Source organism: Thermothielavioides terrestris, chromosome 1, assembly GCF_000226115.1.
Source record: "Thermothielavioides terrestris NRRL 8126 chromosome 1, complete sequence".
Lineage (NCBI taxonomy): Eukaryota > Fungi > Ascomycota > Sordariomycetes > Sordariales > Chaetomiaceae > Thermothielavioides > Thermothielavioides terrestris.
In genome coordinates, this window is record NC_016457.1 from 6,916,078 (window position 1) to 6,940,135 (window position 24,058).

The window sequence follows — 24,058 nt, forward strand, 5'->3', positions numbered from 1 at the left end:
CACGACTTGTCGCTTGGCAGCAGCCCCGGGATGAGCCTTTAACCCCTCGATCCTGGTTGGCCGGATGCGTGGTGGTGCGGACTCTGGGGGAACAAGGTTGCGGCGAATGCTGGGACCCGTGTCGCGTGGAGCAGCACCCACAGCCGAGACAGAAATCCCGATTGGCAGCCCAATTAGAAATACTATGCAGGCTTCTTAAGAGTACTAGCTATCCCCCGGGGCGACCTGTGCATCTCCCGCTAAACCTTGGCAGCGAGCATCACTACGCGGCCTTGCTAACATGTTACTACAAGAATTGCTACAAGTTAACGATGTTGCTAGTGTGTTTGAAGAGGCTAGAAAACGCAGCTTTAAGAGAAATGCAGAATTAGCTAAAAAGTATCATTAGTTAGCGACATTGTAAGATATTCCTTGTCTCGACATGCTTGTTAGGCTGTGTGGTGACGCTCGCTGCGAACTTTGGTGGGAGACATATTGGCCGACCAGGTGGTAGTGCTTTTAATTAAACCACTTAGTGCTTTTAATAAAGTGGCCGACCGCGGCGGGCAATGCACAGGTGGTGATGCATCGACACTACCGCCGCCGCTCCCGACCGACCCCACATCGCAGTTCCGAAGCTGGGAAGCTGGGGAGCCCGCGTCGAGGGGTAACGATGCACAGGAGTACAGGAGTTGCCAAAACGTAGTAACTTCCTAGCTACACGGTGGGAAGTTGAGGCCGGGTAGAGAGCTTGCTTCATTTCTCTGTCCAACAAACCATCTTTAGAATTCCCGGCACCGCTGCCGACACCTCGAAACCATGCCCCTCCATCACCTGATGGTCGGCACCTGGACCCCGCCGGGTGCCATCTTCACGGTTGAGTTTGACGATGAGAACCTCACGCTGAAGCTGCTGAAGCGTACCGAGATCCCCCACGACGAGCCGATATCATGGATGACCTTCGACGTACGACACCAACAAGTGATGACCCGCTGATAGCCGTTGCCGCATCCATCGCTCACAATGGAGACAGCATGCCAAGAAAAACCTCTACGGCGCTGCCATGAAGAAGTGGTCCAGCTTCGCCGTGCGGAGTCCAACCGAGATCGTCCATGAGGCGTCGCATCCCCTCGGTGGCGACCGTAGGTTCCTCCCACTTACACGTCCCAATTCGGCTTATGTATGGATAGGACAGGAGACAATGAGTCCTAACCCACTCCAGCCCGGGCCAACAGCCCCGACACCAACACGCGCGCCATCTTCCTCCTCGCGGCCAAGCAGCCGCCGTACGCCGTCTATGCCAACCCGTTCTACAACCACGCCGGCTTCGGCAACGTCTTCTCCGTCTCGGCCAGCGGCAAGCTCGAGGCCAACATCCAGAACTACCCGTACCAGCCCAACACGGGCATCCACGGCATGGTGTTCGACCCGACCGAGACGTACCTCTACTCGGCCGACCTGACGGCCAACAAGCTGTGGACGCACCGCAAGCTGCCCACGGGCGAGGTCGAGCTGGTTGGCAGCGTCGACGCCCCGGACCCGGGCGACCACCCGCGCTGGGTGGCCATGCACCCGACCGGCAACTACCTGTACGCGCTGATGGAGGCGGGCAACCGCATCTGCGAGTACGTCATCGACCCGGCGACGCACCTGCCCGTGTACACGCACCACAGCTACCCGCTGATCCCGCCGGGCATCCCCGCGCGCGACCGGGCGACCGGCAAGGGCCTGTACCGCGCGGACGTGGTGGCGCTGACCGCGAGCGGGCGGTACATGTTCGCGTCGTCGCGCGCCAACAGCTTCGAGCTGCAGGGCTACGTGGCCGCGTTCCGGCTGCGCGACTGCGGCAGCATCGAGCGCCAGCTCTGCCTCAACCCGACGCCGACCAGCGGCGGCCACAGCAACGCCGTCTCGCCGTGCGACTGGTCCGACGACTGGCTCGCCATCACCGACGACCAGGAGGGCTGGATCGAGATGTACCGCTGGCAGGACGAGTTCCTGCACCGCGTCGCCCGCCTGCGCATCCCCGAGCCCGGGTTCGGCATGAATGCCATTTGGTATGACTGAGCGTCCGCGATGGGAGAGGCGGGGGGACGCTGCAGTGGGAGAAATGGTGCCGAGGACTTCCGTTTTCATGTTGACTTGTTAGAAACAGAGAAAGCAGCGTAGTTAATAGAAAGGATTAGACAGTGGGGGGGAACTACGGCGTCAACGCCATGATGGCCAGTCGGAGCATGTCCGAGTTTCATGCCCAAGTTTGCAATTTCTGCAGCATGTCAACCGGGCCAGTCAAGCGAGCCTCGATGTCCGCAAACGCAAACGCATCGAGACCGCTCTGCTCCGCGGACTCTTCCACAGCGGGGTCCTGCCATTCGTGCGTCCTTTTCGTGCCAGGCTGCGAGATCGATTCGCCCTGACACGGACAGCTGTCAGATTCGATAAAGACCAGCCGGCCTCATCGCCAAGCATGATGTTGGCCGGGTTCATGTGGCTGTGGACCAAACAGGCCGAGCGAGTGCAGGTTAGCGGATCTCGTCCAGCAGACCGTCGAGACCGGCCCTGAGCTCCTCCTCAGCGACGGACTGCCGGCCGTTGGACGAAATAGAGGTGCATTTGTTGAGGCTCCGGAAGTTGACCGTTTCCATGAGCGTTGCGCGGTGCCGATGGGAGCAGAGCCCCGCTGCGCGGCCGTTCGTCTCGCGGCAGCCGTGGTATGTACACCGCCATGTTGTCTGTGTTGGTCGTTCTGTTTCGAGAGGTAATAGTCTGGGCCTTGCCGAAGTTTTGAAGTATACCTTGAACGTAGTGGAACTGAAGCTTCCCATTGACCTGTTTCAAACATTCTGCAAAGTCAACGATTTCCATGGCGAACGATTACAATACGATGGAGGGAGTAAGTGAAAGCCTGCCCCAGCAACTGGACCAATTTATGTTTTCTGCTGAATGTAACGCCAAGCATTGACATGCAGCTCCTTCCTACTCCGGAAAGCATGACAGTTTGGTCCTGACGCACCACAAGCATCAAACGGGATTGTAGTATAGTGGTCAGTACTTCTCGTTGTGGTTTCCGAACTTACAGCGGCCGAGAGGACCCAGGTTCGATTCCTGGCAATCCCAGCCTTTTTTTTCCTGTACCCTCTTAGTTGAGGGGCTGATGTATTTTGGCCAAAGGTCTTCAGGAATCACGATCAAGAACTTGCGCTAGGCTCAAGCCATCTTTGTTGGCGTGTTAGCAAACTCCAAGGTTGCCTTGAGCATGACGGAGAGACAACCTGAAATGTCTCGCCCTGTGAATGCACCGTGCTTCGGTCTCGGGGTTTGGCTGTAGTTTATAAGGAGACGGACGATTCTATGACCACAGAAAATGCCAAACTCCTGATCTTTGAATCTAGAGAATGCAAACAGCCTGGCTGAAGAACTGGGCTCTGGCAATGCAAGTTGAAGCTGGCTGCCGACAGAGACGCTGTGGAGCTCTCTCCCCACACGTCAGCATAATCGCATCGCAACTGCCAAATGCGGGGCTTGCACTCGAACTTACAAAAAAGCAGGCTAAATCAAACAAACAGCGAAATTTAACTGGAACCCTCAGAAATTAATGCCTGTGGGAAAATCCGAGGGGCCACTGCGATCCAGAGCCAACTTGTTCAGAACTCACCCGTCATTGACCATCATCCTCTCGCTCCTGATCCTGATCCTGGCCATCTTCACCTCCGCCAGCACCAGCGTCATCCCCCGCCTCGGCCTGCTCTTCGGCCACCTCACTCCCCGACACACCCCGGCCACCACCACCCGCCACGTGACAACAGCAGCAACAATGACCACCATCTACGCCGCGGAGCTGGAAGTCGCGCAGCTGGCCGTGCAGCGCGCGGCGCAGCTGACCAAGCGCGTCTTCCGCGAGAAGGGGACCAAGGGCGCGGTGGCCAAGGACGACGCGTCGCCGGTGACGGTGGGCGACTTCGGCGCGCAGGCGCTGATCATCGCCGCGCTGCGCGCGCGCTTCCCGCACGACGCCATCGTCGCCGAGGAGGAGGCCGCGCCGCTGCGGACGGACGCGGCGCTGCGCGAGCGCATCTGGCGGCTCGTGCGCGAGACCCGCCTGGACGACGTCGCGGCCGAGGGGCTGCTGGGCGGCGCGGTCGCGGATGTGGAGGACATGCTGGCGCTGATTGATCGCGGGAAGAGCGAGGGCGGCCGGCGCGGCCGGGTGTGGACGATCGATCCGATCGATGGGACCAAGGGGTTTCTGAGGGGCGGGCAGTACGCGGTGGCGCTGGCGCTGCTGGAGAATGGGGATGTGAAGGTGGGCGTGCTCGGGTGCCCGAACCTGCCGGTGGACGATGCCGCGCCGTTGACGGCGGATATCGGCGCCAACCAGACGGATGAGGAGGGGAGGGGCGTGATCTTCTCGGCGGTCATCGGGCAAGGGGCTTGGAGCAGGCCGCTGGGCACGGGCGCGCTGGCCGAGGGCAAGCGGATCTCGATGAAGCCGATCACGGAGATGTCGAGCGCGAGCTTCTGCGAGAGCGTCGAGGCGGGCCACTCGAACCAGTCCGAGGCCGCGCAGATCGCGCAGAAGCTGGGCATCACCAAGCCCAGCGTCCGGATGGACTCGCAGGCCAAGTACGGCTCCATCGCCCGCGGCGCGGGGGATATCTATCTGCGTCTCCCGACGTCCAAGACATACCAGGAGAAGATCTGGGACCACGCGGCGGGCGACTTGATCGTCAGGGAAGCGGGCGGTCAGGTCACGGATACCAAGGGGCAACGGCTTGACTTCGGCGTCGGCAGGACGCTGGCGACCAACAGCGGTGTGGTTGCGGCGCCGGCGGCAGTTCACGGCCAGGTTCTAGAGGCTGTTCAAGAGGTTCTTGGGCTAAAATGAAGCAGTTCCCCTTGCGATGCGACATCTGATAGTGTACATATTCTATGGCACAGATACAGCCACACCAAATCCCGGCGGCAAAAGGGGGAAAAAAAAACTAGTCCTAGACATACAAGGATCGCATCGGCAGCGCCCTCTATTTGATCTTCTTCTGCTTCAGCTTGATCGTCTCGTCGTTGATGAAGATGCCCTTGCCCTTGTACGGCTCGGGGACTCTCCACTTGCGGATGTTGGCGGCGAACTGCATGATCTGCTCCTTGTTGATGCCCTCGAGCAGCAATCTTGTCGGCTGCGGCGCGCTGGCCTTCATGCCCTTCGGCAGGCCCATCTCGACGGGGTGCGAGAAGCCCAGCTTCAGGCAGACGAACTGCTGCCCCGGGTACTCCTCCTTCTCCGGGCGCGGCTCGACCGTTGCTCTGTAGCCGATACCGACGAGGCGTAGCACGGCCGTGTGCCCCTCTGATACACCCATAATGTAGTTGTTGAGATACGACCATGTGGTCCCTGCCGAGACGCTGTCAGCGCGCTGCGTCCCGGGCCGTCTGCGGAGAGTTTGCGAATGGCTGCATACCCCACATCTCTCTTTGATTCCTCTGCTCCCGGTCCTTCACGCTCAGCGTCACCTTTCTCGCCGCTGTGTCATGATCGATCTGGATGTAATCGGGAATTTCGAGCTCGAGTTGCCCTACAATGGGTCAGTTCTCTGACCAGACTGCTCCTCCAACCTGTGTGTCTCCGGCCGGCGCTGCTCACCCAAAGGCCCAGTGACCGTCACCTTCCTCTTGTAGGTCTTGCGGTACGATGTCACGTCCTTCTTGACGAACAGGTCCCCAATCGCGAGTTCCACGCCGGGCGGGACCGAGAGCGGTGTCCTGCCGAGCTTTGACGGGCGGACGGTCGTTGCCGAGAAGCTTCGCCTGTTGGCGGGCGTCGTCTGGAAGGCCGGGACGAGGAAGCCCGGTAATGTGACGGTCGACGAGGGAGCGGAGGACACCGCCCTTTGCAGGACCTGCCTCCCTGTCCTTGGTGCGAGCATTGTGGGCGGCGGCGGGACTGGCAACTCGCGACGCACTGCGGCCCAGGGCTGGATGCGTGGATGCTGCTGTTGTACTTGAAAAAGATAAGTGGGTGGGTCCACCTCTGCTGCTTAGTCATGTTACAGGGGCGTAATCCATGCTCCCCCAAGTCAACTGCCAGTCAGCTGACAGTTCGATGTTGAATCTCCTCATCAACTTCGACATCAGTTCTTGACATTCACCTAGTGTCTCCCCGCAACCCATTGCAATTAAGCCAGGAGCAACTCAGGCGTTGGGTTCTGTTATGGGTGCGCCTCAGTGAAGGGGTGCTTCTAAACGCTCGCTTAGTCACAAGGATACCTCTTGACAAAGGCGTCACAGTCCCGGTCACCCGGCTGTCTTATCACTGAAAGCCCCCGGGCCAGTTGCACTCCTGGCAATGGCAACTGCACTATTTGCAGCTCTAAGAGCTGGGCTTGGGTTTTTGTGAATAGATTCAGGTGGAATGCAGATCGTGGACCGTCATTGGCCGCCGCCCCACGAAGTTCAGTTTTGATGCTGTCTTGTTGCACAGGCGGCAGCCGTTGTAGTCATAGAGAGAGTCCGTGGTCTCACCTATCAGATCACCCCTATAACAGGGCCCCCTGTCCCTACGACACAGGCATCGCGAGACCTGTCGCCGCCAAAAAGGGGTTGAGTCCGATCTCACAACAGCACCTCAAGCTCTTTGCTCTTTCCCTTCCTGGCATCATGGCCTCCCCTCCCACCAAGTCGCTGCCTTCCCCAGGTTGCGCCTTCTCATTTCCTTTCCTTTCCCTTCCTCTCCAACAAATCGCCCAACATACCAGGATATCCCGACCTTCTTCCTCATCGCTTATTCCTCTGGGATCGTGGTTGTCCTCGGTATTCGTAGTTGCGTCAAGAAGATCTCACTCGCAGCTAGCAAGGCACATCAACACGCGGAGCCGACATGCAGATTTACTTGCTTCTGCTGGCCCTCTGGGTGCCGCTCATCAACTCGTTCACTTGGCCGAGCGGGCGTCGAGCCCCAGTTGGTGAGTCGAGTCGATATTGTCGGGCAGACAGCAGACTGATTCCTCTCTCTCTCAGAGGCCGCAAACTCAGACAAGCCCTCCGGCCTGCTCCAGAACTCTAGGCTGCCCAACATCTACGCCGTCGCGCTCAGCGAGCTCCAGGAACTTGAGTCGGAGCCCCTCTGCCATCGCGTGGCCGCTCGGCTCCTGGTCAACAACTGCCAGCTGGTGGACGGCAAGGACGAAGCAACCATCCTCACCGACAGCGGCCGGCAGGTGCGCGACTTTGTCGACTCGTACGCCGCCAGCCTGGCCATCTGCGATCTGGAGCGCGGCCGGTTTGCGATTCCCCGTGAGTGTGCGAAGTTCAGGGAGCCGTCGCTCAGCCAGATCGCCATCCGGAGCGAAGCGCAGCTTCATGTGAGCCCCGCTGAGATCGGCCTGTGTCTCTCGGCGTTGGCGGCGTCGGATGCGGCGTGGAGCACCTGGGTCAGCTATCGTCATAAGGCACTGCGCTTTTGCGAGGCCGCGAGGGCCGACAATGAGAAAGGTGGGTGCTCTTCATTGTTTGATTTTTCAAAGCTGGGAGCCGACTGACGGTCTCGATAGCCCAGAACATTCTGCTGTACCAGCGCCTTACGCGAGTCCTCGCCCGTCTCACCGATGGTGTTGAAGCCGAGCTCCAGAAGCGGATGGATGACCTCGACCAGCGCGCCCGTCAGTCCATGGAGAAGCTCGAGCAGCTCACGCCCCAGATCGGGCGGCTGAGCGAAGGCCTGGCCAGGGTGCAAAACTACCTCTCGGAAGACCTGGATCTGGCGTTGAGGAAGTCCTCCGAATCCGTCCGCGACGGACTCCAGCACGCCGAAAACCTGCAGCAGCTGCTGGGCGTCTTGGTCGCCAATGTCCTCGAGAGCAACTCTCAGCTCGCCTTCGCACACGAGAAGTCAATACAGCAGGCGACTCAGAGGGTCAACGATGATGTGGAAGCTTTGACGTCGGTCATCTACACGGCCGTCATCTCGTCTAGTTCTCTCCAGCAGCACATTGTAAGTTGCACATGTCGATACTGATTCATCTTTGACTCTTTCCTTCTTTGTTTTCTCCATCGTTCTTTCTTTCTCTTTTGTTTTTCAAAGACCATAAGGACTAACTTTTCTCAAAGGAATTCTCCAACCAACAGGCCGCCGCGCTCGCCCAACGCCAGGACAACCTCGAGCACGGCATGAACCGGTTGGTCGCCGCAACGGAGACGCTGGCATCAAAGCTCGAAGACCATTCCACCATGCTTAAGCAAGCCAACAACATCACCAACGACATTCTCGATTCCCTGGAGGAGACGGCCGCCGCGGCGTCCTCGATGAACAAGTCCTTTTTCTCGAGCGTGACGACGCGGAGCTGGTGGCCGTTCGTGGTCTTCCCCACCGCGTGCCTGGTCATGGGTTCGTACGGGCTCCGGCCTTCGATCCTTCGGAACCTGGGGCTCCTGGCCCTCGGCGAGGCCATCGGCTTTGTCGTTTCGCGGTATGACGAGCTCACGGCCAAGGTGTGGGCTTGGGGGGTTCTCGAAGCCACAGCCAATTCGACGGCTCCGGCGCTTTGACGGACGGCAGATGCGCCTCGTTCGCTTTTCCTTATCATCATCATATAGCATTTCACTGGCGCCAGGCGTTCGGGGACTGGGAAAGGCTGGCGCTTGGGGCGGGGGGATTTTGAGCCCATCTATTAGTAGCCAGAGAAAGGTTCATATCACCTGGTAGCTATGATGCAAGGATGCAATGGTTACACGCTGGCTCTTATTAGAATATCCGCATTTATTGTGACGTGACATTGGTGGTTGACAAGTCCCTTCTCGTGACTGACTGCAACTTCAACTGGGTATCCGGGCTGTTTTGCCCTATCTTACAACAATACACTCACGACTTCTGATCTTCCCAACACTTTCACCCTCGTTTTGTCTATCTCTCTACCTCACCCATCAACCCCCATCACCTCCTCCCCAAAATCCTCATCGATCCTCTCCCTCAACCACTCAGCCACCACCTCCTCCCCATCCCTCCCCAGCCCTCCCAAACTCCCCTCCCCACCACCACCACCACCACCGCCGGCGGCAGCGGAGGCTATCTCAAAACTCTGCACCCGCCTCTCCATCGCCCGCCGCCGCGCATCCTCCTCGTCCCCGGCCCCGCCCCCGCCCAGGTCAGCCCCAGCCCAGTCAGCACAGTCCGCCCCGCCAGCCTCGCCCTCCCACTCCCACGGCGCGGCCCGCCGCGCCCGCAGCTCGTGCATGTCCAGGCTGCGCAGCATCAGCCCGGCGAGGTCGGCCGCCTGTGCGCGGAAGCTGTTGCGCGGGGCGCGGTTCGCAACCCCGGCCCCGGCCCTGCGCCGGGTTCGGGGAGGAGTTGGCGCTGGTCCCGTTGTTGTCGTCGTCGTCGTGGATGGGGAAGGTTGGTCGTAGAGGAAGAGAGCGTGAGGCAGGCGCAGGGTGGAGTCACGCGGCGGGAAGATGAGGTAGCCCTTGCGCGGGGGCTTGAGCTGCTTTGCGAGCAGGGCGGCTTTTGAGAGGAGGGTGGAGGCGGTTTCTTCTTCTTCTTCTTCTTCTGTTTCTGCTGCTGCTGCTGCTTCTTCTTCTGAGGTGGTGGAGGCGGTGGATGGGGAACTGGTCGGGCTTGGGAAAGGGGGTCTCCCGTTGGCGAGGGCGTCAATCGCGGCGGTGAGGTCAGGATTCAGCAAGGGGGCCGAGGCGGAGAGCGGGGTGGTGAAGTCCTCTGGGACGTGCAGGTTGGCGGAATGGAAGAAGAGGCAGGCCGAGGCGAAGGGGTCGAACAGGTTGGATGGATTGGCGAAGAGGCCCGGTGTTTGGCGCTTCAGCTCGGTGAAGATGCCACCCTCCTCGACGGGGCGGTCGTCGATGCTGGCGGAGGGAATCAACAACCCATGTTTGCGCCCCCTGGATCTAGACTTGGTTCTGAGCCTGTGGATCGGGTGGTCCGGGAGGAAGGTGGTCCAGTTGTAGATGCCGTTGTGGGCGATCAGGCCGCGCACGGTCATGGGGCGGGGGCGGGCCGGGACGTGGGACTCTGTGAGGGCCAGGCCGGCGGCGAGACTGGCGCCGAGGTAGGAGCCGTAGACGTAGGCGGGACGGGGGCCTGCAGCGCCGTTGCCGGCGGACCCGAGATTGGCCGTGATCCAGGAGTAGCCGAAGTTGACGTCGTGGAGAGGGGTGGGCCACTGGAGAGGGATCGCGGGCCGGTCATCTCCATCTCCCTCGGGAGCCTGCCACCTGTAGTTGATGACGGCGACTGGATAGTCGTGGAAGCATGACGGCAGCGGGGTGATGGCGTAGTCTGGACCTGCCTGGGAGAAGGGAGGGATGAAGACGACTAGGGGGGTGCTGGTGTCGTGTTTGGAGATGTTGTGGAGGCTGCGTAGGCCGTTAGAGCAACGAACAGTTGCGACGAGGACCAGCAGCGGATGAAGCCTCACCTCACGGTGATCTCGCCGGACGATGCACACCGCACGCGGACGTGTTCGACTGAGGACTGGGTGCTGAGTAACCTCCACTGGGGCAAGTGAGCCCGGGGGGATCTGGTGAGGGTGATAGTGATGCGCCAGGCCGGTGATCTTGAAGACCAGAAGCGCCTGGACATGTCAAGCAAGCAATAACAAGCAAGCAAGTAACGTTGTTCCGTACAGCTGGGAGCGAGCCGGGACAAGCAAGACACCAGTGTGCGTACAAAACGGCTGGCGAGTGGGAAAATCGACAATCAAGTGGCTGCAGCCTACTCCCGAACTCCTCGGACGTCCGTCTGTTTGTGTGTCGTTAGATGCCTCGAAAATTGCTTGTTTAATCCTCTCTCATGTGTATACTTCGTTACTCGCCGAGTTCAGCTTGCAGCTTACGGAGTACAGAAAATTCAATCAGACAGAGGTCGCGCCAAAGTCAACCGCGTGCCGACAGTGCACTTGCAGTGGCCGGCATTGCCTGCAGTGCCGTGCCGATGCAACCAATCACAGTCCTCTGCCAGATCAGATGGCTCCCCAGAATAAGTTAGCTTTGTTCAGGGGCTTTCAAGCCTAAGGTACCTGCCATTCGACGTCATAAAGCGCTTTATGCTCGGCGCCCGGCTACGCTGTCCCCGCGCCCAAGTGTGCGTGGTTATGGCGGCGTTTCCTCGACTTCATTCCATGTCGACTCTCATTTCTAACTCTCATTTCTCTGGAGTGGAAAGTGGAGACACTTCCAAAGAAGCACATGGATTCCTCCTTCGCCGGAAGCCTGCATGGAAGTTTAAAAGAGCAGCAGCTGGAGGAAGAGGACGACGAAGCCCCGATCGTGCGACGACGACGGCGAGGAAACCGCCATGAACGACGCCAGCGCCGAGATCGACGAGCATGTGTCCAGGCAGGCTGCGCACGACTGGGCCCATCTGGACCCCAGGTAAGTTCCGGGCATAATACGCTCTGTCTCCCTCTCTCCGTGTCAGTCGCTGACCCCCCTGCCAGCCGCTGGTGGTTCGCGTCGTCGGCCTTCCCCATGATCGCCGGCACGCTGGGGCCCGTCGCCTCCGCCTTCAGCATTTGCGCGCTCGTGAAGCCGTGGCGGCAGAGCTACCCGCCCGGCGCCAGTGTGGACTCGGCCCCCTTCGTCCGGGACCCTCCCTGGCTGACCGCGATCAACGCCGTCCAGCTGGCCGTCGCCCTTCTTGCCAACATGGCCCTGCTCCTGAACATGGCCCGTAGGCTCAGCTTCTCCATTGCGCAGCCCATCACCATCGTCGGCTGGTACATCTCGTCCCTCGCCCTGGTCGCCCTCACCGCCACCGCCGCGGGGCCGCTGGTCATGCAGCCGGCCGACGACTTCATCTGGTCACAGGCCTTCTACTACGCCATCTACTCGGCCGTCCTCTACTTCCTGGTCGCCTCTCTCATGGTTGTCACCTACATGGGCGCCCAGACCGGCCACTATCGGAAGGAGTTCATGCTCACGCCGAGCCAGCGGACCCTGATGATGCAGACCATCATGTTCCTTATGTACCTGCTCGTCGGCGCTCTGGTGTTCGGCAAAATCGAGGGCTGGACATACCTCGATGCCGTGTACTGGGCCGCCGTGACCCTGTTCACCGTCGGCTTCGGTGACTTCTACGCCAACACGACCCTCGGACGTGCGCTGCTCATGCCCTATTCGCTGATCGGCATTGTCAGCCTCGGCCTCGTCATCGGCTCTATTCGTAGCCTCGTTCTCGACCGCGGCAAACGGCGTCTCGGTGCGCGAATGGTGGAAAAGAGCCGCCGCAGGACGCTGCGCCACATGACGCGGAAGGGGACTGACGACATCCTCGTGCCCATCAGGGACGACCCGCTGGGCCTGACGTCCGTCCGCACCGACACGTTGGGCCTGACCGAGTTCGAGCGGAGAGAGCGCGAGTTCAAGCTGATGCGCAAGATACAGGAAAAGGCGGCCCACCGCCGGCGCTGGGTTGCCATGGGTGTGTCGACCAGCACCTGGTTGGTGTTGTGGTTGGCCGGCGCCAGGGTGTTTCAAGCGTGCGAAGAGAGATACCAAGGCTGGACCTACTTCAACGGGCTCTACTTTGCCTTTGTCAGCTTGACCACCATTGGTTACGGAGATATGACCCCTGTGTCCAACGCGGGCAAGTCCTTCTGGGTCTTCTGGGCCCTGCTCGCGCTGCCGACCACGACCGTGCTGATCTCCAACGCCGGGGATACCGTCGTCAAAGCGATCCGTGACGCCACCGACCAAATCGCCACAGTGACCATCCTCCCCGGCGAGCTGGGGTTCAGGAGGGATCTCAAGCGGCTGCTGCGGACGCTGTCGTGCGGCATCTTGTTCGAAGAAGACATCGAAGACGATCCCCCTGGCTTCCTCGGTCAGTCCCAGCGTCTAAAACCGAACGTCACCAATGGCGCCAACGGCGCCCACCAGGACGACGACGACGCCCAGGAAACCATGCAGCAGGACGAAGCCGACCTCGAGGCCGAAAGCGCTGACTCGTCTCGAACCAAACAGAAACGCGCCGAGCGCGACCAATACGACGAAGACCACTCGCAGCAAATCGAGGCCAACGCCGCCGAAGAGACCTACACTTCCCGGCGCAGCCGCAAGCCCAGCCCGGGCCCTAATCCATCATCATCCAACAACCACATCACCTTCTCCACGCCTTCGACCCCCACCCGGCCGTCATCATCATCCCACCTCGCAAGATCGAGAACATCCCTATCCAACAACAGCAACAACCCCCACTTCCACCACTTCCACCACCTCCACCACGCACAGTCCTTCCCCCGCCGGCACCTTCCCCCGATCCCGACCTCTCGGCACGAGTACCGCGTCGTGCTGGTCGACGAGATCCGCCGCGTCGCCCAGCACCTGCGCCACCGCCCGCCCCGCAAGTACACCTTCCACGAGTGGGCCTGGTACCTGCGCCTGATGGGCGAGGACGAGGCCGACGCCGAGCGCCACCGCAGGCCGAACCCGCACGTCCACCACGGGAAGCGCGACCGGGAGCGGGATCGGGACAGGGAGCGGGAGCGGGACCGCCTGGTTGCGGGGTCGCGGAGGAAGGCTGGTGGGGAGCTACCGGGTGGTACTGCTGCTGCTGCTGCTAATGGTGATGGTGGTGGTGGTAACGGAGGAGGCGGGGGAGAGGGTCGGGGCGAGGGAAAGGGAGAGGAGGAGTCGCATCCGCTTCCCTGGAGCTGGGTCGGGAGTAGGAGCCCGCTGATGGGCTCGCAGGAGGAGGCCGAGTGGATTCTGGAGCGGCTGATTGCGAGGTTGGCCGAGGAGTTGAGGGCCGAGGCGGAGAGGGCTGGCAGGGAGGAGGGGTCGGCTGGATAGGTCTGCGATTAGGGGGAGGGGGCAGGGGAGAGAGGAGAGCAAACATGTGTTCTGCGTTGCAATAGGCGTTCGGTGCGGGCCGGCTGGTACGGCACGTTGGGTACATGAGGGAATATCGGGATGCTACAAAGCCGGAATAATCACAATTGGGCTACTCCGTCGGTAGAGAAGCGGAGTTGGATACAAGCTGTTTACCTAACCTTCACTACATCCTGAATACGCTCTGTCTCTCTAGTTTACTTTTCTTTCTTGGCGGAAAGGACAGAAAAAAGGAGCGATGCACGGGACAAGGCAGAAAAAGCAGAAGCAACAAACCGGAAAGGACGGAAAGGTAAGGATAGAAGAGAAAGGGAGCAAAAGTGGTGCCCAAGGCACTTAGCCAGACAAGGCCGGTATCATCATCAAGACCTGTCCACCCACCCATCAGTCAACCCGAGAATTGGATGGGCGAATCGAGCATCCAGAGCCCGCACCATCTATCATGTGTATGATTCAGGTAGATAACTAGCTGGATATGAAACAAGATATAGACACCAGCCGACGGGGCTTCACATCCGCCCTTCCGTTCTTCGCTCTTCGACAACCCTCAACGCGTCCCCTTTGCAGCAACTCTAAAAGCATAAACAGCGCTATATGCTCAGACATGTGGACAAGATAGTATAGACACAGCTCAAAGAGACACATAAACAGGAAGGAAATCGCCCGTCAGGGTAGTCTGCCCCCTTCTCACCCCTTTCATCCAAAACGATGATGATGCACGCTCATTGCCACGCCACGCAAAACAAACAACCCGCCACCTTTTTTTCCCCTTTCCAAAAAAAAAAAAAAAAAAAAAAAAAAAAAAAAGAAAGAAAAGAAAAGAAAGAGAAAAAAAGGACCGTCTAGGCGCATCTACCACAACCGCCACCAACTCCTCTTCGCCTCCTTATTCTCGTACCCCTCCTCGCGAACATTATGTTGCCCGACAACGGTCAAGAACACCTGGTCCAGCGTGGTCGGGCTAACGCTGAAATGCTCAATCCCAAGCTCGGCGCGGACCTCCTCCAGCACCACGACCAGCCTGCCGATCGCCGACCCCGCGGATGGCGCCGCTGACAAAGAGGGCGATGGCGAGGACGTGATCTCATCGCCGCCACTACTGTCATTACCACCACCGCTGCCGGCGGCGCCGGGGGTCACCACCGCAGCGACGGGCAGGCTGAAGCGCATCTGGCCGTGGTACGTGCGCTCCTCGACCTCGGCAGCGGGGAAGCGGGCCCGGACCCATGCGCGGATGCGCTGGACGTCGGCGTCCGGGGTGCGGGGCGCGCCGCGGCAGACGAGGTGGACGTGCAGGCGGCCGCCGAAGCGGGCGCGGAGGTGGTCGACGGGGCCCATGACCAGCATGCGGCGGGCGAGGATGCCGGCGCGGCCGGCGAGGGCGTCGGCCTCCTCCATGCTGTGGGTGGTCAGGAGCAGGGAGCGGCCCGGGGCGGCGGTGCGGGCGAGGGTGCGCCACATGACGCGCTTGGCGGCGGCGTCGAGGCCCGAGGAGGGCTCGTCGAGCAGCAGCACGGACGGGTTGCCCATGAGGGCGATGGCCAGCGAGAGCTTGCGCTTGTTGCCGCCCGACAGCGCGGCCGCCTGGCGGTGGCGCAGGCCGCCCAGGCCGACGGCGCGCAGGACGGCCGCGATGTTGTGCGGCGCGTCGCGCGCCGGGATGCCCCGCACCCGCGCGTAGAAGGCCAGGTGCGCCGCCACCGTCATCTGGTCGATCGCGTCGAACTGCGGGCACACGCCCAGGTGCGAGCGCGCGAGCGCCAGCTGCCGCGTCACCGAGGCCGACTCGACCAGGATGTCGCCCGTCGGCGGGGACGGCTTGAGGTCGCCGCGGATGAGGCTGATGGTGGTGGACTTGCCGGCGCCGTTGGGGCCGAGCAGGGCGAAGACCTCGCCGTGCGGGACGCCGAAGGTGACGTTGTCGACGGCGGTATTGCTGCCGAAGGTCTTGGTCAGGTTGATGACGCGGAGGCCGTCGGTGGGAGCGGTGGTGGTGGCGGCGGCCGGGTCCGTGGCGGAGGACTTGACGCGCACGACTTCGTTGGCGACTTCTTCGTCCGAGATGGCCGCGCGCTCGCTGTCGAGGGCGGCGGGGGAGGAAGGGGCAGCGGCGGTGCGCTTGAAGATGCGCCAGAATGAGGTGCCCGCGCTGCCGCCGTCGGCCCAGACCAGCAGCAAGAAGAGCAAAATGGTCTGGACGATGAGGTAGAGGATGGGCCCGCCGTAATGCACCAGGCTGCCGGGGTTGGACGAGAGCTGGTGGCCGTCGCAGGAGGTCGAGAAGAGGTTGAGGGCGACGAACAGGCTTCGGATGACCGACGTGATCGGGGCCAGCACCGAGAGGGCAAAGTGCACGATCAGGATCAGGTTGTCGATGCGGTCGACGGGCGCGTACGTGATGACGCACATGTAGCCGATCAGATAGATCAGCAGGGTGACGACCTGGCCGGCGGCCGAGAAGGCATACGCCGACAGCTGGTTGGCGCTGAACAGCGAGACGTTGTACGCCAGGAGGATGGACGCCAGGCCGTGCAGGATGAAGACCAGGAAGACGTAGCCGAGGTGGTACCACAGGTCGGGCGCGAGGCCGGCGAAGAGGGCGATGCTGATGACGGCGCCTGCCAGCACGATGGCGAAGTCGAAGGCCGTGTAGGCCAGCCACAGCGGCAGCGGCTTGACGCCGTTGGAGTACTGCAGGCCGCGGACGTTGCGGCGCCGCTCCAGGTTGGGGTACAGCGAGAAGAAGGCCGGGGCGGCGCAGAGGGCGAGCCCCACGTACACCAGCAGCTGCAGCGAGTTGCCCATGTCGGGGACGAACGGCGTGTCGAAGAAGATGTAGGTCGACGCGATGGTGCTGTTGGTCAGCAGCATGTCCATGACCCAGCCGCCGAACCAGGCGTCGATGATCTCGGCGCCGTCGCCCTTGTAGACGACCGTCGGCAGGGAGTGGTCGTCGCCGAGCCAGATGCCCGCGGGCGTGATGTTCTTGCGGTACTGCACCACGGCGCTGTTGAACTCGTCGTACGAGTTGACGAGGGTCAGGTTCTTCAAGAAGTCGGCTGGGTTGGTGAGGTCCCTGGCCGCCAGGTCGGCGGTGCCGTTGCCGCCCGAGCTGGCCAGGCTGCTGAGGTAGATGGGCGCAAAGAGGCGGGCCAGGTTCGACTGCGAGAACTTGTCAGGCGGCCCACCGACTAGGTGCAGATGGAAGCTGCTGTCGAATATGTTGACGGCCGTCCTCTGCGACAGCTGGTCGGACGGGGAGCAACCCAAGGCCTTCTGGTTCTTGACGAACAGCATCACCAGGCCGGAGGCGATGACGGGAATTGCGAACGCGGCCAAAGACGGGAACCAGTTGTTCTGGAAGATGACCCAGCGCTTGAGGAACAGCACCCAGGCTTGCTGCCAGAACCCGATCGGCCGGCCCGACATGAGCTCGAGGCCCTTCTCGGCCTCGCCGACCTCGGCGGCCTTCTCGGACGACTTCTCATCGGCCGAGCTGAGGACCCCACCACGCGACGGGTGGTCCCCTTCCCCTTCCCCTTCCCCTTCCCCTTCCACACCGCTATCACCGCCCTCTTCCGCGCGCACCTCCTCCGCAAGCTGCAGGAACACGTCCTCGATGGTCGGCCCCGAGAACCGATAGTCGGTGATGCCGGCCGCCTCCAGCTCCCGGATCACCTTGGCGGCCATGGCCGACGACGGCGCCACGTAGGCGGCCTCTTGCGGCGTGACCTTCTTCCTGACGCCCTCGACCTCGGGCAGGAGCGGGATCAGCTTCTTCGCGCTGTTGACGTGGATGCGGTAGCCGCCGCCGAGGCGGTCCTTGAGCTCGACGGACGAGCCCTGGGCGCGCAGGGTGCCGCGGGACATGACGGCGATGTAGTCGGCCAGCAGGTCGGCCTCGTCGAGGAAGTGGGTGGTCAGGATCATGGTGCGGCGGCCGCGCTCGGCGAGCAGGATGTCCCAGATCTTGCGCCGGCTGAGCGGGTCGAGCCCGGACGACACCTCGTCGACGCAGCACACGGCGCTGCCGCCCGTCAGCATCATGCCGAGCTGCAGCTTGCGCTTCTGGCCGCCCGACAGCGTGCGCGACTGGGCTTTCGTCTTCTGCGCGAGGTCGACGGCGGCGATCAGCTCGTGGATCTCGGCCGCGGTGGCCTGCTGGCGCGGCGACTTGAGCTTGTTGAAGATGCGGATGTGCTCGAACACGGTCAGCTCGTCCCACAGCACGTTCTTCTGCGGCGCGATGCCCAGGCCGCCGGTGCCGTCGATGGTGATGCGGCCGCTGGTGGCCTTGTTGATGCCCGCGATGGTGTCGAGCGTCGTGCTCTTGCCGCTGCCGTTGGCGCCGAGCAGCGCGAGGATCTGCCCGCGCCGCGCGCTCAGCGTGAGCTTGTTGACGGCTACCACGGGCTCCTTCGGCGCGGAGATGAAGGCGAACATGCGCCGGAGGAGGCCCGGCTTGTAGACTTTAGTGAACTCCTCGAGCTGCACGGCGCAGTCCGGCTCGAGATCGCCGCGGTCTTCGCCCACGACGATGTTGCGCCCGCTCGAGGTCGTGCCGTGCAGCCACCTCTCCACCAGGGCTCCGAGGATCGGGTAGACGATGGTCTGCGCACCGAGGAAGACGAAGAACACGACGCCGGGGAGGCTCCACGGGCTGTTGGGCGGCGATTGGAGGAGGTCGGTCGGCCACTCCTGCTGCTCCCAGCGCGCGAGCAGCGAGATAAAGTAGGTGAAGTTGCACGGCGCGAACAGGAGGCTCAGCGCGACGACGGTCGATGTCCGCGGCCAGCTGATGGTCTGGGCGATGATGGCGAGCAGGATGTAGATGATCGTGACGGCCACGCCGCTCAGCTGCGACTTCTTGAAGAAGGCGGCGCCCAGGATGGCCATGGAGCCCAGCGCCAGGCCGCAGAGGATGAAGTAGAACAAGACCACGGCGGCGCTCGTGTGGGCGAACACGCCGTACCGCAGGATCACGGCCGAGACGAGCCAGCCGGGCAGGTACAGCAGCGAGAAGGACAGGTGGTACGACAGGAGACGGGCCGCCTGCGGCTGCCAGGTGCTCTGGGTAGCCATCATGGCCTCGATCAGGGTCGACATGCCCGTCTCGCGCTCGGTGGCGATGAAGCCGGCCATGTGGTAGACCACGCCGATGATGGAGGCGATGAAGACGACGCCCAGGGCGTTCATGATCATGGCCTGGTAGTTGATGCGGACCTTGTCGGCGTACTCCTGCGGGGTGAGCGAGGTGAAGGGGTACTCGTCGATCTCGGCGGACAGCGGCACCGCGCCGTCGGAGCCGTTGTTCCGGCGGGAGATGGCCGCGTCGACGGCGTGCTGGAGAGGCAGCATGTAGATCTGGCCGTCGTTGGTGCTGATATCAACGTTGATGCGTCCGGCGCCCAGCGCGCTGTCGGCGCGCAGGGTGTAATTCCACAAGCCGCCCCCGCCCTCGGTCGGCGAGCCGTGGAAGATGACGGCGCCGTAGCAAGGGGTGACGCCGCGCAGCGAGGCATGGCAAATGTCCGGCACGTCGACGTCGCTCGCCAGCACCGTCGCGTTGGCGCCCGTGCCGGAGTCCCTCACCACGCCGGCCAGCTCGTCGATGACGCGCTCAATGTCGCCGCCCGTGAAGCCGCTGTTCACAAACACGACCGTGTGGCGGCCGGAGCCGGCGGCCACGGCGAGCGCATCGGGCAGCGAGCGGATCGGGTGCGCCGGGCTGATGCCATACCGGGCCACGGGCATGAAAAAGTTCTTGGCGAAGCTGAGGAGGGCCGTCACCACGATGGGCAGCACGAACGCCCGGACGACGGTCGCGAAGCTGTGGCGCCCGGCCACGATGAGCCAGTTCTTCCGCGCCAGCGTCCATGTCTGCCGCAGGAGCGCCATCGCCCTAGCCGGTCGGCGCCCGCCCGTTCCGCTCGTTCTCGGCTCTTCCCCGTTTTCGGTGAGATCGGCGTCGCGGGCGTGCCAGCAGTCGTCGGGATGGCGTCGGGATTAGCCGCGGTGCCACTCACGGAGGCGGCAATAATTGGCGCTGAAATTAATAAAAATATGTAAAAACGAGCGTCTTGGGCTGTCCTCTCCGTAATCCGGCCAACTTGCCGACTGGCCTCCTCACGAGACGGTCATCCTGGCTAACTCTCCAGCACAAAGTAATATTCGGCGCCAAGAATTGACGGTCTGAAATGCTTGGGTCAAGTTAGGGAAGGTTCAATGGGTTATTAACTCCCGCCGACTCCATACAGAAGTGTGTTACGTATTTTGCGAGGCTCAGCCACCGACCGTTGGTTTCGTCCGCTCAGCTTCTGCGCTTCTTCGCGAGCGATCCGGCGACCAGGCTCTTGGCCGTGGGCCACGGAGTAACGTTAACTAAAGTCAGCTAGCGTAGTGTACGGAATACGCTCATCCCCCTCTCCCCCTCCCCTTACACAACACAGTTGCGCACTGAATGCAGTTGATCCCTCGTAATTATTCCGTACTGTACAGTACATACGTAAAAGGTTAGCCTGCCGGTGTGGTGTACACTATGAAAATTCCCCGGTCTCGGTGTTTCGAGGCGCCGAATGCCGCGCTGGAATTGCCCCGGGTCCGGCCCCGGTCGGTCCCTTGCTTACAGCCGAGGTGTCTGCAACCACGTGTGAAGCGGCTCTTCTTGGCAAAGTGCAATCAATTCTCGGGAGGGGCCGCGTCATCCCAGAAAGCCACACATGTCGCCTGTCCGGATTGGGAACGAGATAAACAAGGGGTGAAGAAGAGTGGCTGAAGGCTTGAATTGATTGACTGCCCGGTAGGTTGGTGGGATGATTGCTAGGTTGGCTGCCCGAACCAGCCAACGGTGGCCTTAGATCCCCATTCTCCACTGTAGCCCACCGTAGCTTCCAACAGGGGCAGGATGGGAAACGAGACATCGATCGCATCATCCTTCTCACTCGGGGGGAATCTCAACGCTGGACAACAGCAAGCACGAGCAAATCATAAACAAGAGGCAGAGACATTCATCTAACTTACGCCTTTTTTCACAGCTATCTATCTATGGTATCCTCATCTATTTGTGCGCTGCAAACGACACAAAGTCAGCGAGGCCTGAACACCCAGCGACACACAGTACAGAATGCAACAATAGCATGAACTTACGAATGCCCTCCTCGGGAAGCGGCTGGACGTCGACCAGCTCCGCCGCAAACTTCTCCTTGGGAGCCTGCTTCTCCTCGCGCAGGAATGGGAAGGCCAGGACCTCCCGCATCGAGTAGTTGTTCGTAATGAACTGCGTCCCGCTGTCAGCCCGACGCCGGCCAACCCCCGATATCCTTGGTGTGCCTTACCATTGCGAGACGGTCGATGCCGAGACCCCAGCCACCGGTGGGCGGCACTAAATTGCGCGCAATCAGCAAATAGAACAACAGCAACAGCATGCAGAGATGGTGACGACTTACGGCCATACTCGAGCGCATTCAGGAAGCTCTCGTCCACAACTTGGCTGCGGCGAAAGGCTAGTCAGCTCTGCTTGGTCATGGTGCGGGGGAAACTACCGAGAACGCACGCTTCGTCATCGCCCTGCGCCTTCTGACGCGCCTGCTCCTCAAAGCGCAGTCTCTGGTCGAACGGGTTGTTCAACTCGGTGTACGCGTTCGCAATTTCCTTCTTGCAGGCAAACGCCCTGTCAAGCAGTGAGTGACCTGCCCACACGCGCCGCATGCGAGGGCTACATGGAAACGTACTCGAATCGCTCACAGAGACCTGCCAAGAGCAAGGATTAGCCAAGGCTGTCCTACTTTGGAAGAACAGGTGCCATGGTCACATACCCTTCTTGGACCGGTGATACTTGGCAAGCGGACTCATCATCTGCGGGTGCTCCACTGGGCCTCATGTCAGCAAACAGGCTCGTTCTAACTGACACTCCGTCTCCAGCGGCACTCACCAATGAAGGTCGGGTTGATGCAGGTGCTCTCGATGAACTCGCCCGTGAGCTTGTCGATCATGCGCGCGTTGGTGAGCGGCGGCGGGCACTCGACGCCCATCTTCTTGCAGACCCTCTGCAGGAACTGGTTTGTCTCCTCCGTGTGCAGCTCCTCGAACGGAGGGAACTTCTCGCCCGTGGCCTTCTCGAGCTCGGGGATCATCTCGACCCTCCGCCACGGCGCCTCCCAGTTCACCTCGTACGTCTCACCGTGCTGCGTGGTGAAGGTCGTCTTGTACGAGCCGGTGAGCTCCTTGACCAGCGAAGAAACCAGCTCCTCGGTGAGCGCCATGACGTCGTAGACGTCTGCATACGCCCAGTAGAACTCGCATGACGTGAACTCGGGGTTGTGCGTGAGGTCGATGCTCTCGTTGCGGAAGTTCTTGCCGAGCTCGAACACCTTGCCGAACTGGCCGACGATCATCTTCTTGAGGAACAGCTCGGGGGCGATTCTCATGTACATGTCGATGTCGAGGTCATTGTGGTGCGTGATGAAAGGGAGCTGAAAACGGTCAAACAACATGCTTCACTCGGTATGGACGTCGCCGGTCGAGACCTAAGAAAGCACTTACAGCAGTCGCGCCGCCCGCAATGGCATGCATCATCGGAGTCTCAACCTCAATGAAACGCCGCTCGTGGAAAACTGAATCCGTTAGCCCCGATCGGAATATCCGCAAAAAGTTCCCAGACTAACAATCACGGATGAAGCGAACCATTCGGCTGCGCTGCCACAGCACCTGACGGGTCCGATCGTTCCACAACATGTCGAGATACCTCATACGAGCTCTGAAGGAAGCACCCGTCAGTATCTGCCACTCTTCCCCCGCGCCTCACAGACAAGGTTGCACAAAGCCCACCTCTGCTCGCTATCCGCAAACGGGAAGCGCACGCTGGGCAGCATGTGCAAGCACGGGCTGAGCAGCACGACCTCGGTCGCGAAGACGGACAGCTCGCCCTCCTTGCCCTCGGCCAGGCGGTTCTTGGGATTCGTGCGGCCGGGATAGCCGACGATGCCGATGATGTCGCCGCGCCGGATGTTCTCGTGCTGCTTCTCGAACGGCGTGCCGCCCTCCTTGACCAGCTGCGCCTGGCACACCACCTGCAGCTGCGTGCCGATGCTGACCGTGTCGGCCGACGTGCGGATGTCTGCGCCGTTCTCTCGTGGTGAGCAGGACAGACAGGCTTTTTTGCATCTGGGGAGAGAACGAAGGGGGTGATTTACCGTAGAAAATCAGCTTCGACCCGCTCGCGCGCTTGTTGTAGATGCGCCCGGCGATCCGGATCTCCTTGTCCTCGGCCGTCTCGCCCGACTTGAGGTGGCCGAACTCCTCGAAGAACTTGGAGTCGTCGTACGTGACATGGAACTTGTGCGGGTACGGGTTGGTCTCGGGATTCTTGAGAACTGTAGAGGGGATCCGAGTCAGTTCCTCTTGCATCGCTCTGCCACCAACCCAGTGGAGTGGAAGTCGCAATTGGCGTACGCTCGTGGACGTGCCGGGTCCGGATCTCGTAGTACTGGTTCGGATTGAGATCCTTCTCCTCCTCCCCGGACGCGTTCTTCGGCTTGGTCGTGGCCTTGGGCGGAGCAGCGGCAGCCTTGGCCGCCTTCTCGGCCTCCTTCTGACGCTGCTTCTGGCGCTTCTTCAGTTCCGTCTTGGACACGCGCTCGCCCGTGACCTCGTCCAAGTGGAGGTTGGCGACCTCATCGGTCGGAGGCGCGGCGGTGGTCGAATCAGCCATGGTTGCGGCTGCGCTAGAAAACAGAAGCAAACAAAGGAAACGGAGGTGGCCGTCTGTTTGCCTGTCGTGTGTGTGCGAGTCTAGGTTTTTGGGCGCAGAGACGGCAACTCAATTGTGAAATAACCCCACAGCGGGGTATTTATTTGAGACGATGGTTTTTGGCATTCTCTGACTCACACTGTCAAACCTCCCCTGAGACAACTTAGAGGTGGGGTTAAGGAATCCTCGATGTGCGTTCATAACCCTAACCCCAGGTTTTTGTGTTTCTGCGACCCCTGAGAGGCATGCCAAGTACAACTTGAGGGCAATCGGCTGCTGCTGATGTATCGAAGAGTCCCTCGAATCAGCAAGCTCAAACAGCTACGGCTTGTTGTAAAGGAGCACATACATGCAACGCTGCATCATACATAATTCGGAAGACATCGCTATATACTTGTATGTATGTTGGTTTCCCTTGCCTCTTCCCGAAAGCCAGCCTATCACCCAATCCGACTTATACACAGAATCCGGATTAGTTGTGCCAACAATGCCGTGATG

The 24,058-nt window shown here is 61.1% G+C and overlaps 9 protein-coding genes and 1 non-coding gene across 10 annotated transcripts; 5 read left to right on the forward strand and 5 right to left on the reverse strand.

Annotated features, from left to right (window-relative positions):
• Positions 1-615: 615 nt before the first annotated feature.
• Positions 616-2,157, forward strand: THITE_2109649 (uncharacterized protein). Its single transcript, XM_003650286.1, has 3 exons — positions 616-945; positions 1,013-1,121; positions 1,202-2,157. The coding sequence occupies exons 1-3, from the start codon at positions 799-801 to the stop codon at positions 2,044-2,046; spliced, it is 1,101 nt and encodes a 366-aa protein (XP_003650334.1). The 5' UTR covers positions 616-798; the 3' UTR covers positions 2,047-2,157.
• A 344-nt stretch (positions 2,158-2,501) lies between these two features.
• THITE_157914 (uncharacterized protein) lies at positions 2,502-2,844 on the reverse strand (the record flags this gene model as incomplete). Its single annotated transcript, XM_003650287.1, has 2 exons — positions 2,502-2,659; positions 2,775-2,844. 2 exons carry the CDS (start codon positions 2,842-2,844, stop codon positions 2,502-2,504), a joined length of 228 nt encoding a protein of 75 aa, XP_003650335.1.
• A 162-nt stretch (positions 2,845-3,006) lies between these two features.
• THITE_t17 lies at positions 3,007-3,096 on the forward strand. Its single transcript has one exon. It is a non-coding gene; the product is annotated as a tRNA-His (tRNA).
• Positions 3,097-3,449: 353 nt separating this feature from the next.
• On the forward strand, positions 3,450-4,932 carry THITE_2109651 (uncharacterized protein). Its single transcript, XM_003650288.1, has one exon. It carries the CDS (start codon positions 3,575-3,577, stop codon positions 4,862-4,864), a length of 1,290 nt encoding a protein of 429 aa, XP_003650336.1. The 5' UTR covers positions 3,450-3,574; the 3' UTR covers positions 4,865-4,932.
• THITE_2109652 (mitochondrial 54S ribosomal protein YmL16) lies at positions 4,933-5,959 on the reverse strand. The gene is made up of 3 exons (XM_003650289.1): positions 5,618-5,959; positions 5,436-5,549; positions 4,933-5,368 (listed from the first exon to the last, which is right to left on the reverse strand). The coding sequence occupies exons 1-3, from the start codon at positions 5,898-5,900 to the stop codon at positions 5,001-5,003; spliced, it is 765 nt and encodes a 254-aa protein (XP_003650337.1). The 5' UTR covers positions 5,901-5,959; the 3' UTR covers positions 4,933-5,000.
• Positions 5,960-6,850: 891 nt separating this feature from the next.
• THITE_2141973 (uncharacterized protein) lies at positions 6,851-8,517 on the forward strand (the record flags this gene model as incomplete). The annotated part of the gene is made up of 4 exons (XM_003650290.1): positions 6,851-6,931; positions 7,029-7,464; positions 7,524-7,963; positions 8,080-8,517. The coding sequence occupies 4 exons, from the start codon at positions 6,851-6,853 to the stop codon at positions 8,515-8,517; spliced, it is 1,395 nt and encodes a 464-aa protein (XP_003650338.1).
• Positions 8,518-8,583: 66 nt separating this feature from the next.
• THITE_2109656 (uncharacterized protein) lies at positions 8,584-10,841 on the reverse strand. Its single transcript, XM_003650291.1, has 2 exons — positions 10,401-10,841; positions 8,584-10,338 (listed from the first exon to the last, which is right to left on the reverse strand). The coding sequence occupies exons 1-2, from the start codon at positions 10,562-10,564 to the stop codon at positions 8,886-8,888; spliced, it is 1,617 nt and encodes a 538-aa protein (XP_003650339.1). The 5' UTR covers positions 10,565-10,841; the 3' UTR covers positions 8,584-8,885.
• A 234-nt stretch (positions 10,842-11,075) lies between these two features.
• THITE_2109658 (uncharacterized protein) lies at positions 11,076-14,025 on the forward strand. The gene has a single exon (XM_003650292.1). It carries the CDS (start codon positions 11,452-11,454, stop codon positions 13,771-13,773), a length of 2,322 nt encoding a protein of 773 aa, XP_003650340.1. The 5' UTR covers positions 11,076-11,451; the 3' UTR covers positions 13,774-14,025.
• Positions 14,026-14,664: 639 nt separating this feature from the next.
• On the reverse strand, positions 14,665-19,710 carry THITE_2039562 (uncharacterized protein; the record flags this gene model as incomplete). Its single annotated transcript, XM_003650293.1, has 2 exons — positions 14,665-17,339; positions 17,382-19,710. The coding sequence occupies 2 exons, from the start codon at positions 19,708-19,710 to the stop codon at positions 14,665-14,667; spliced, it is 5,004 nt and encodes a 1,667-aa protein (XP_003650341.1).
• Positions 19,711-20,573: 863 nt separating this feature from the next.
• Positions 20,574-23,795, reverse strand: THITE_2109664 (uncharacterized protein). The gene is made up of 14 exons (XM_003650294.1): positions 23,263-23,795; positions 23,004-23,183; positions 22,639-22,927; positions 22,476-22,567; positions 22,354-22,424; positions 21,743-22,283; positions 21,627-21,680; positions 21,543-21,561; positions 21,365-21,481; positions 21,258-21,301; positions 21,147-21,193; positions 20,959-21,088; positions 20,833-20,880; positions 20,574-20,764 (listed from the first exon to the last, which is right to left on the reverse strand). Exons 1-13 carry the CDS (start codon positions 23,519-23,521, stop codon positions 20,870-20,872), a joined length of 1,854 nt encoding a protein of 617 aa, XP_003650342.1. The 5' UTR covers positions 23,522-23,795; the 3' UTR covers positions 20,574-20,764; positions 20,833-20,869.
• Positions 23,796-24,058: the final 263 nt, after the last annotated feature.